The sequence below is a fragment of the Argiope bruennichi genome, chromosome 4 (assembly GCF_947563725.1).
Source record: "Argiope bruennichi chromosome 4, qqArgBrue1.1, whole genome shotgun sequence".
Classification (NCBI taxonomy): Eukaryota; Metazoa; Arthropoda; class Arachnida; order Araneae; family Araneidae; genus Argiope; species Argiope bruennichi.
In genome coordinates this window covers 63058345-63070844 of record NC_079154.1, presented here as the reverse complement: position 1 = coordinate 63070844, position 12500 = coordinate 63058345, and the positions used below count along the sequence as shown (strand labels likewise).

The 12500-nt window shown below is 29.1% G+C and overlaps 1 protein-coding gene across 1 annotated transcript; it reads left to right on the top strand.

The window, feature by feature from the left end:
- Positions 1-6957: 6957 nt before the first annotated feature.
- Positions 6958-10720, top strand: LOC129966321 (uncharacterized). The gene is made up of 3 exons (XM_056080741.1): positions 6958-7135; positions 9113-9398; positions 10134-10720. The coding sequence occupies exons 1-3, from the start codon at positions 7052-7054 to the stop codon at positions 10718-10720; spliced, it is 957 nt and encodes a 318-aa protein (XP_055936716.1). The 5' UTR covers positions 6958-7051.
- The last annotated feature ends 1780 nt before the right edge of the window (positions 10721-12500 follow it).

Here is a 12500-nt window from a genome sequence, read left to right as displayed (position 1 = left end):
CCGTTAATTAATCTGAAACCTTACCACCATTATTTATCTCGAGATGATTAAACCTATTTTTGTGCTCGATTAAACTTTTGGTTTGAAGTCTGTTTCTTTACTTCATTTATATCTTCTTTCCTCTGATTGAATGTACATTTTGGTGAGACGATGAAACATCTCCAGAATATTTTTAATATTTTGCAGCTCCATTAATTTTCTGGCCGAAGCGTTGGATTTAATGCATCTGTAAAATTATTCAATGAATGAAGCAGTCTGAAATTCGTGTGATGATTTGTTGATATTTGAATGTTGCCATTCTACAGTAAGTAATAAGCGCGCTTTCTGTGCCACGTAAGTTAGCATTTTATATAGAGAGAACACTCATATTTTTAGAGAGAACACTCTAAATAGAATATAGAACACTCATTATTTTATTTTATTTTAAAAAACAGAAGGAAAATCAAACATTTAGTCCAAATTATCAAAGTATTATAATATTTAGACCTGATCCGCCTATATTGATTGCATTAACCATTCTGCATTCAAGGTATATGCATTCTGGACATACCAGTTTTTGCATCCTATAGTTGATTGAAATAATACCAGCCTAAAAATATAATTAAAACCAATGTAAAAATTTTGCGTTGAATTTAATATCCAAAGGAAGTGAATTTTTTTATCATAAAATTACCGGAAGCACTGAATCGGGGTATTCAAATAATTACATTGATTGAATTATGTTACAACAATAAAAACATTATTGTGAATAATATTAACAAAAATTTTGAAACTTTCTCTACTATTATAACTAAATGCATCATGCAAATATGTATGTTAGACGCTTTTCTCCCGCATGACTGAAATACAAATTTGACGCGAAACTACAGTTATACATAATTACGAATCACACTCCGAATTTCAAATATTTAATTTGTAATGTTATATGCAGACGAAAATACAAACCGACAGACAATCAACACTTTGATAAAGTTGGTTGAAACTTTATCAAGAAAATCTACATTTTAAATGCTAAATCTGTATGCCAAATTTTGTCCATATAATTCTTTAAAGATTTTTTTTTTTTGTTTTTTAGTTTTTTTTTTTCTTTTTTTGGTTATCGGTTATTGTTTTCCCTTTTACAGCAAGACAGGCAGATTTCGTTTAAAATTTGATAGAAATTTATAAATTTCATTTAAATTCTACATATAAAAGCTCACTTGTCTATCTAACGAAATGTTGAGTTTACAAACAGGCTAACATAATTTCAAAAACGTATTTTTCGAATTCTGTTAGGTCTGAAACGTGGAGATTCGTTAAAGTCTCGAGTTCGAATTTATTAACGATTACAATATTTCATATTTTATACTTCGCATGTGAAAAAGTAAAAACTGCACATAAAAGAATTTGGAAAAACTGAAAAGAAAAAAGCTTAAGTTTTAAGATGTTATTAAAAAATTTCTTGTAAGATAGTTTACTCTGAAGTTACTGCAGAAAAACTTTCAAAATTTCGGTTAATTCCTAATTAATTGAACAGTTTATTATTTTTTTCTGCTTGAAAAGTTAACATATTTTTTCTTTTCCTTTAAAGAATAAATGCAATGTCTCGCTGATATCGGTCATATCGTTTAGGAGAAAATGTGGCACCTATATATATCATAATTATTTTTATTTATATTAAAATTATATAATATGATATTGAACTATATATTTTTCAGTGATGGGATCTTTTGTTCTGTTTATGAACTTGAATGCATTTTGTTTTATTTTAAACTTAAAATAATCGAACAATTTCATGAAAAGTTAGGAGAAAATGTGAAACCTATATACATACAAGGTCACAATGATTTTTATTTATATTAAAATTATATAATATGATATTGAACTATATATTTTTCAGTGATGGGATCTTTTGTTCTGTTTATGAACTTGAATGCATTTTGTTTTATTTTAAACTTAAAATAATCGAACAATTTCATGAAAAGTTAGGAGAAAATGTGAAACCTATATACATACAAGGTCACAATGATTTTTATTTATATTAAAATTATATAATATGATATTGAACTATATATTTTTCAGTGATGGGATCTTTTGTTCTGTTTATGAACTTGAATGCATTTTGTTTTATTTTAAACTTAAAATAATCGAACAATTTCATGAAAAGTTAGGAGAAAATGTGAAACCTATATACATACAAGGTCACAATGATTTTTATTTATATTAAAATTATATAATATGATATTGAACTATATATTTTTCAGTGATGGGATCTTTTGTTCTGTTTATGAACTTGAATGCATTTTGTTTTATTTTAAACTTAAAATAATCGAACAATTTCATGAAAAGTTAGGAGAAAATGTGAAACCTATATACATACAAGGTCACAATGATTTTTATTTATATTAAAATTATATAATATGATATTGAACTATATATTTTTCAGTGATGGGATCTTTTGTTCTGTTTATGAACTTGAATGCATTTTGTTTTATTTTAAACTTAAAATAATCGAACAATTTCATGAAAAGTTAGGAGAAAATGTGAAACCTATATACATACAAGGTCACAATGATTTTTATTTATATTAAAATTATATAATATGATATTGAACTATATATTTTTCAGTGATGGGATCTTTTGTTCTGTTTATGAACTTGAATGCATTTTGTTTTATTTTAAACTTAAAATAATCGAACAATTTCATGAAAAGTTAGGAGAAAATGTGAAACCTATATACATACAAGGTCACAATGATTTTTATTTATATTAAAATTATGTAATATTATCCAATATCATAAATATTAAATTATATATTTTTCAGTGATGTGGTCCTTTGTGCTCTTTAAGGTCTTGAATGCATTCTGTCATATTTTAAGCTTAAAATGCTCGAACAATTTCATGAAAATTTAGGAGAAAATATAGAATCTATGTGCCTACATAGTTAAAATGACTTTTATCCATATTAAAATTATACAATATTGTTCAATAACATAATTATTGAACTATATAGTTCATGAAAATAATAATTTCATGAACTATATATTTTTAGTGATGTGATCCTTTACTCTCTTTAGGGTCTTGAATGCATTTTGTTATATTTTTAGCTTAAAATGCTCGAACAATTTCATGAAAATTTAGGAGAAAATATAGAATCTATGTGCATACATAATTAAAATGACTTTTATTCATATTAAAAGTATACAATATTGTTCAATAACATAATTATTGAACTATATAGTTCATGAAAATAATAATTTCATGAACTATATATTTTTAGTGATGTGATCCTTTACTCTCTTTAGGGTCTTGAATACATTTTGTTATATTTTTAGCTTAAAATGCTCGAACAATTTCCTGAAATATAGCCATAAAATCCTTTATAAAAATAATGAAGCTTCAAAAAGTAACTTTCATATTATTTTCTGCTAAAGACTTAGACTACTTTTAAATAATAGACAAAATACTTAGAAGACTTTCTCAAACCGAAACAAACTTTTTTTCAGTTTAGCACTTTCCCCAAAACCGATTTAGAAAATCCAATTAGCTTTCATGCATTCAAAATTCTATTCGATTATCCGTGACACCAATACCGAATGGACCATCAAAATGATCGACTTCCAGAATTGATATCATTCGAAATTAAAAAATAGTCTTCCCATGACTCATCAGGGACAGTAACTGATGATAATCGTTCTCAAAGATGGATCGATGAAAAATTAAATTCCGAAGTGAAAGAAAAATATCTACGAATATCAAAAGAAATTCCCGACTCTTACGTTTTCTCTTTCGCTTATTAAAAGTAATTAATAACAATTTTTTCTAATTTAAAATTTAATTGGGGATTTTACGAGGTCACTCAGGCTTGGACATTCATTTCTCTGTCCTTGTACTTCAGCTCGACAAGGGGTATATAAGCAGTGTCGGATAGCCATATCGTCACAGCAACACAACTGTCTCATACCAAAAACTCTCCTTCTTTTAAGAGATTTTTCAAACTTATATTGAAAGCAGCTTTACCTATCAACAAAATGCCTCCAGCTCAGGTATGATTTTTTAGAATTTTCTATAAAATATTATTTTTGTTCATTAATTTAATGTTTGAAAGACATAAAAATTTTCTTTTGATTTATTAAATAATTTTAAAATGTAATATTCTTGAATTTTTGGATGTTTCTGAAGATGAGGATGATGCTTATTAAAAATGGATAGTAAAAAAACCTGAAAAGATTATGGCGAAATATTATGAAAATAATCCACAAAGATTTGGTTCATTTTGGCCTCTAAAAAATTTATCAGCCAAAATCATTTTTGGAAAATTTTTATATATCTTGTGAAAAATACATAACTCTTACTTCATTTGCTTCCATACAAAGAAAAATTACAAACGACTCAACATTTAAAATTATTATTATGTGAAAACGAAGAAAAATTCAAAAATTTCATCAATTAATTACTAAGAAGCGATTTGAAAACCTTTATTTCTGAAATATTGCTCATAATTATAAAAAAAATTGTGTGAAGGGGAAAAAAATTCAAAACTTTCGCCAAATAAATTACCAAGAAATGATTTGAAAACCTTTACTTCTGAAATATTTTAGCTCAACGTTCAAAATTATTTTAAAAAATGTGTGAAGGCAAGAAAATTCGAAAATTTCTTCAAGTAAATTGTCAAGAAACGATTTGAAAACCTTTACTTCTGAAATATTTAAGCTCAGCATTCAAAATTATAAAAAACTATTCTGTAAAAGCAAGAAAAATTCAAATTTTCGCCAAATAAGTTATCAAGAAAAGATTTGAAAATCTTTGCTTCTAAAATATTATAGCTCAATGTTCAAAATAGTAAAAGAAAATTGTGTAAAGACAAGAAAATTTCAAAATGTTCCCTTTACAATATTACTTGCAAGAATTTTGCTTCTTTAACAAATTCATGTGATCCCAAGTTCCACATATTGCAAAATTTGAACGTTTTGGTCTTTTTGCAATTACATCAGTGCTTTTTTTTTTCTTTCCATTACAAGAATTCTCCATAAGAAATTCTGACAGTAATAAAATAATAAAAATTATTTACACTTTTCTTGATCTGCAGATAATTTAAATGATATATACATATATAAGAAAAGTGTTATAGTAAAAATGTAATATTAAAACAATACAGAAGAAAAAAAATTGTCGACATTTTATTTCACTCATTAAAATATGTAAATAAGAAGAAATAATTTTTCATTCAAACGAATTTTACTGTGTTTTGGTGTTACATAAACTTGTTAGAGTTAATTAAAAAATATATAATCATTGTAAGTGTCCAAAAAAGGTATCAAATTTAAAAACTAAAATATGGTATTGATACGTATTGATAAATACCATATATCAATTCAAATATGTTCAGATTTATCAGTTCAAATTTATCAGACAGTTATTTATATTCAAGTATTGTAGAAGTTTATTTTTGTCAAAAAAAATCTGAATTTCATTCAATAGATTCTGGAGTTTTAAATATTTTTAAAGCTTTTGCACAGATCTTGAGACCTACATTAGTAAGAGAAACGTGCAAAAATATTTTATTTATATGAGCTTTAATATCATAAACTAGCTTTGACCATAAGGACCAGTTCGACCATAGAGTGAAGTTTGCTCACATAAATTTCTAAAAATTTATGCATTGTTTATCTTCCATTTCCGCTATGACTATTAGATAAAGGAATGCAATTAAATATTGATATTAACATACATTTTCATTAATATTCAACATGAAAATGAAAATCTGACAAAAAAATGACGAATATAACCAAATTTCTCCATGAAATGAATTATATAAGACCGAAATCTCACAACTTCCAAGATAATGCAATTAAATATGAAAATCTAAAAGTTTTGATAATTTTTAACATTATTGTCGTTCTATTTGTTTTTCAAAAAAAAATATAGAAAATTACTTGGTTTTTCACCAAAACTTTTACTAAAAAGCTCATAATTCTCGATCCTCCAGAGGGTGTGAGTTTATCAAATGTATAAAATTCGGTTGTAAATAGTTAATGTATAAAATGAAAAGTATGTAAAAAATAAATGCATAAAAATTCCTTGGAAAATAAGTTGTTTCCTGCTCTAAGAATTTTGCTAAAAAGATCGTCTGATTCTTAATGACAGAGACGCAATAAGTTTCATTAAATTGTCAAGATGAACAATTTCTGCTTAATGAACGAAAAACAGAAAGCATACAATATTTCGCCTGAATTAAATTAAACTAACTATTTTCAGTTTAAACTGATCTTTAAGTTGTCCTATTTTGTCATTCGTCTTATTTTGAACTTCAAATATATTATTTAATCTTTGAAGTGAAAACCGATGTGAGATAAGAAATTCTCGAAACCAATGGTTCTTCCATTTCTGATATTATTAGAAAAATGTGGCACTACAAATATAGCTGTTTAATAAATCCTAAGTGTCATATATTTTTTAATATAAAGTTAATTCAACGAATAGAATTTGTTCTGGGAAGTACGAACCTGTATTTGTTTTCCTATTGTATACAGAAAGTAGAAAGATAACCATTTTCAAACATATGAAAAATATGCAGCTAGCGTATATTGCATGATGCATGCAAAATATAATATGGCACGATATGATAAATTATTACATGCATATAAAAGATTAAAGGATCTATATGCAAACATAAAGCATTGATATTATCTTATCTAAATAATTACGGATAAAATCAATACATATACACGACGTAAAAAGTCAGATTTAACTCATGCTTATGAATGAAATACTTATTTGCATAATTTGATTTACATAGTGGAATGCACAGTTTAATTTTTGCTTGTTTCAGGTTTCACTTGTGGTCGCTTTGCTGTCTGTCATTACCACAACCTATGGCATCGGCATGGGAGGAGGCATGGGTAGTGGAATGATTGGAGGACACGGTGGTGTCTTGGGCGAAGGATTGGGAGGAGAACACCCTGGCGGTTTAGGCGGAGGACTAGGAGGAGGACATGCTGGTGGTATTCCTGGTGAACTGAGAGGAGGACATGGCATTGGCGAAGCACTAGGAGGAGGACATATTGGTGGAATGGGAGAAGGACACGGTCTTGGCATGGACGGAGGAATGATGAGTGGTATCGGGAGAGGAATGGACGGCATGGGAGGAATGATGGTAAGTAAAATTTCGAACTCTCATTAACAATAATTTATATCAGAAAATAATAAACGAATATTTATGCGTGTGTGAGAAAAAGTAAAATAAATAGCAAAAATGTCAAAAACTGTTTAAATATCATTCATTTAAATCTCTAAACTTTAACTGGCTACTCCTATCCGCCCAACAGCAACACTGGCGGGAACTATGGTAGAGTACTAAGGGCCATCACCGGCCAGGTAAACTCTTCCCAAGGAAATAACGCCCCGTTATCGATAGAAGGTAGATGATTCCAAAAATTTTTGTACCACCAGGGTGGGTGAGAACAACCACCATACAGAAACCTTCTCGTCCTCATTTCTAAGGTGTCCCCCAGTGGGAGTTTCAAATCTCAAAAAAAATCCACTATCATTAATCTTAAATTTTCTTCATTCATTATCCAGGGTGGCACAGCCTGTTGCACAATATTGTACGATATTGTGTGATATTATATGATATTAAACAATATTCCACAATATTAAACAATATTGTGAATATTGATCAATGTCATTACAATATTATACAATATTTATGTGCTACTAGGGATCATTAGTTAAAGATCATCATTGCTTAAGATTATTCATCATTTAGATAATTATTAAAGATTATCATTATTTAATATTTGAAAATGAAAACCACTTTAAAGAAACTAATATCAATTCTCTGTAGTTATTTTAGACTGCTAATAAGCAAATGTCGAAGCATTTAGCATTTCAAATCAAATGACTTTCAGGTAATATTTTGCATTTTATGCAAATTGTTAAACACTGAATGAATGAATACTACATAATATTTATTGAAGGATTTTGCTTTTCTGTAGAAACCATTTTGCATGCACTAAAAGTGAAACAGCGCGTTAACATTTTACATATAGTTGAGTCCTATTTTTCTCATTTTAGACAGTATAGCAGATAAATCAAATTTCTGTGTACACCAAGCAAGCACAAAACGCAGTCACTTTTCTTGCATAATTCGCAAATGAAATGTAAGGTCTTCCGTTTTTAAAGTTTACATTTTCCTTTCACTTTTGTCTTAATAAGCTTCCCCATGCATTTAAAGTTCAGAAATTGCAAAGTCTTCTTTGAATTGAAACTTTTGAAGGCATTTCAAAACTTTAAAAAATATTAGATTTTACTGCATGCCACAAATATCTCATTAAAAGAATTAAGAAAAAATGTTCGCATATCTTTAGTTAACAAAGATAAGTTTTACGCAGACTCTTCCAACATTTCGAGTAAATAAAAACCATCAATTACCTTTGATTTATTTCATTTGATGAAACAGAAAGAACAGAGTTTTTCTCGGCCAGTTCACTTTTCTTTTAGTTCATGCCAAAACCTTATGTAAATAAAAACCATCAATTATCTTTGATTTACTTCATTTGATGAACAGAAAACAGAGTTCTTCCCTGACATTTCACTTTTCTTCTAGTATATGCTAAAGCTTTATGTAAATAAAGACCCGCAATTATCTTTGATTTATTTCATTTGATGAAACAGAAAATATTCTCTGACATTTCACTTTTCTTACAGTATATGCCAAAGTTTATGTAAATAAAGACCCTCAATTATCTTTGATTTATTTCATTTGATGAAACAGAAAATATTCTGTGACAGTTCACTTTTCTTCCAGTTCATGCCAAAGCCTTATGTAAATAAAAACCATCAATTATCTTTGATTTATGTCATTCAATGAAACAGAAGATATAAATTTTTCTCTACCAATTCACTTTTCTTCTAGTTCATGCCAAAGCCTTATGTAAATAAAAACCATCAATTATCTTTGATTTATGTCATTCAATGAAACAGAAGATATAAATTTTTCTCTACCAATTCACTTTTCTTCTAGTTCATGCCAAAGCCTTATGTAAATAAAAACCATCAATCATCTTTGATTTATTTCATTTGATAAAACAGAAAATGTGAGCTTTTCTCTGATAGTTCACTTTTTTTCTAGTTCATGCCAAAGCCTTATGGTTTCGGATATCAAACAACAGATATCATGGGCAACAGGCAACATCGCACCGAGCAGGGTGACAGAAGAGGCATCGTAAGAGGATCCTACGGCTACACTGATAACCAAGGCTTGTACAGGAGCGTCGACTACGTTGCCGGACCTCAAGGATTCAATGCTCAAGTCAGAACCAACGAACCAGGTACAATGGACAACAAGGCCGAAAGTCCAGCTGGCATTGCACTCAGAGCACAGAGACCTCCCATGAATGTCCTGAGGAAATACAGTGGTATGGGAAATGAGTAAAATTATCTTATAAAAATCCTATTCATATAAATTGTTATTTATTATGAATAAATTTAAATCTTAGGAGTAAATGGGATGTATAATCTAATGCTACTTTAAAGAAAGACAGAATTTATATATAACTTCCAATAATTTAAGAACTCAACGCGCAACCAAGTATGTTATTAAAAGTGGACACTCATATAAATAATAGATAGTTATATGACTTAATGAAGAATGTCTTTTTCGTGCTTAGAGTATCAATAATTCGACCCTTTGAATCTATCTCATCAAAACCTCAGATGTAAGTCTGATGCACATATTAAATTAGAAAGTCAATCAAACTTTCTTAAATTGGTAAGGTACAGAATTTTGAAAATAATTTTGGTTAATCAAAATAATTTGGTTGTCTCAAAGTGAGTGAGTGCATTTTAAAGTTAAGCACTAAAATTTAAATGCTATATAAAATCGCATTTTCATCTATAAATGGAATGAATCTATAAAGAGAGCGAAAGTGTAGTTTTTAATTTCGTTGTCTTTATAACGTACATATATTAATTTGCTTAAAGGTAGTTTACTGACAATAGTTACTGTGATGCTGAAGTTACTGGAAGGTGAAATTAGGAAATTGAAGTAAAGGAAGACCCACAAGGATAAATATTTTATAATAATAAAGTAAATTATATTATTAAAAGGTTTGTTTCCATAAATTATAAGCTATTTTTCTTTCTCTTTTCAGGAGGCATGCTTGGTGGAATGGGAGGAATGCTAGGAGGATTGGGAATGGAAGTTGGAATTGGAGGCGGAATGGGATTGGGAAGTGGAATTGGAGGTGTAGGTGGTGTATTGGGGGGTGAACATGGTGGTATTGGCAGCGGAATGGGAGGTGTACATAATGGCATGGTCGGCGGGATGGGAGGTATGCATGGTGGTATGGATGGTGGATTAGGAGGTATGCACGCTGGCATGAGTGGAATGGGAGGTATGCACGCTGGCATGAGTGGAATGGGAGGTGTGCATGGTGGTTTGGGTAGGAGAATGGGAGGTATGCATGTTGGTTTGGGCGGTGAAATGGGAGGTGTGCATAATGGTATGGTTGGTAAATTGGGAGGTATGCATGGCGGCATGAGGGGATTGGGAGAAATTCATAATGGTATGGGTAGTGAAATGGGTGGTATGCATGGTGGCATGAGTGGAATGGGAGGTGTGCATGATGGTATGGGAAGTGGAATGGGAGGCATGCATGATGGTATGAGTGGTGAAATGGGAGGTATCCATAGTGGCATGGGGGGAATGGGTAGCATGGGCGGAAAAGGCATGCATTAAGATTCTGGAACCAAGGCCACACAACACAGACGTCTTTTCGGATCAGGAAAGAAGAATGCATCCATTTGCCACTGGATAATTTCTCATTCGTCTAACTGGATAATGTTTTCTTTAGGAGAAATGGAATTTCAGCAAGAAAAAACACTTAATTTATTGTTTGTCAAAATAACCAAGTTCTTATCGTGTGAGCAATAATCAACAGAAAAGATCTTCTAAAAACCAAATGTTGCTTCATATTGTCTGCATCAATTGTTTAAAAATATTTTTATTTTTTTTTTTATTTTGGAACAAATGGACTCTTTTACAATAATATGTGAATTACTAAAAACATAGGGAAAATTTATCCTAATTTCATTTTTTTGTTTTTGTTTTTGTTTTCCTGGAATTTATCTTTCTGTTTTTTGTTTTCTGGGATTTCATTTCTTCTTAAGTCATAGTTTCTTTTATCATCATTTTTATTTATGCTTCTTGCTTTCTGGTGCAAATGTGGTAACTTCAGGTTCATTTTATATCTTCTTTACTTTGTGTTTGTCAATGTGTGATGTTCCTTTACGTTTCTTTTTCCATAGACTTTATGAATGAAGTTATTTAAATAACTTATTGCAATGTACAACTCATCATCTGAAAGTATAAACCATATTTGTCAATATTCTATACAATCATACCTCGCCATATTATAAAATTATAGCAAATGATTTTTGTATACCTACAAAATACTCTAAATAATTATTAAAATAACTTAGCATTTTCCTGGAAACTTTCTTTTCCAAGTCTCTATATTTTCGTTTGTCTGTTCGCCTATTTATGCAGCAAAGTCTTTTTCTTAATGCAATTCTTTGTATTGTGTTTAATTGCTTTAGCACTTGTTGTAGAATTCATGTATTTGATATTTAATAAAGCTTGCATTCATTAAAATTTGGCATCTTCTCTTTCATTTTTATGTAAAAAAATATAATTTTTTTAAAGAAAAAAAATTAAATTACTTTTGTGTAGGAGAGAGTAAGGCAAGATAAAGAATGACTTTCCTTAAAATCATATTATTAAACTTCACATTCTAGCATAAATACTCCACACTAAAAAACACTAAAAATACACAGTGAAGTCACTGTTGCCATTTCATTGCTTATTAGATGATGTTCTTGTATTTTTACTAACGTCTTGCAATTTTTACATGCACCATCGTAATTCTCCCTGGTTATCAGGGAATACATTTAGTTATTATTTATTAAATATGGTTAGTTAAATAGTACATTTTTATAATCATTATTTATTGATACATTATTCTTTTTAATCCTATTTAAAAAAATCAAACTCCTTTAACATTTTTAATCTTAGTAAGATGACGAAGTAAGTTGACGACCTTTCCATGTTACCTCAAGTGAATCTTGATGTTTTCTATTTAGCTTTATATTAATTTATTACTAATTTTGTGTAATTCTCTTAATGAATATGATCCAAAAATTGTCTCAAATCATACTGTAACTTTCAGAGTCTTACAGATAATATTTTAAAATTCTCACCTTAGGAAGATATGCTAATTCCAAAGAAAGCTCATAAGATACAACAAAAACATTTAAAATAATAAAAGAAAAAGGGTTGGAAAGCAAAAAGAAATTGCTATTAAGAAACTGACATTTGTTTTCTAACTCTTATAAATTAAAACTTCCTAAGAAAATAAAGTGTAGTTCTTGCACGTTATGAAATTTATTTTGACTTCCATCAGGAAACTAGGACAAAATGTTTCAAGAACTGGTGGTGGCACAAGGATTCAAAATTGAGT

Bases quoted from the DNA above. Each gene is read 5' to 3' on its own strand.
- LOC129966321 (XM_056080741.1), top strand. From the start codon at position 7,052: ATGGGAGAAGGACACGGTCTTGGCATGGACGGAGGAATGATGAGTGGT. The intron at 7,136-9,112 runs GTAAGTAAAATT...CTTTTTTTCTAG, and splicing joins ACGGCATGGGAGGAATGATG to TTCATGCCAAAGCCTTATGG. The intron at 9,399-10,133 runs GTATGGGAAATG...TTCTCTTTTCAG, and splicing joins TGTCCTGAGGAAATACAGTG to GAGGCATGCTTGGTGGAATG.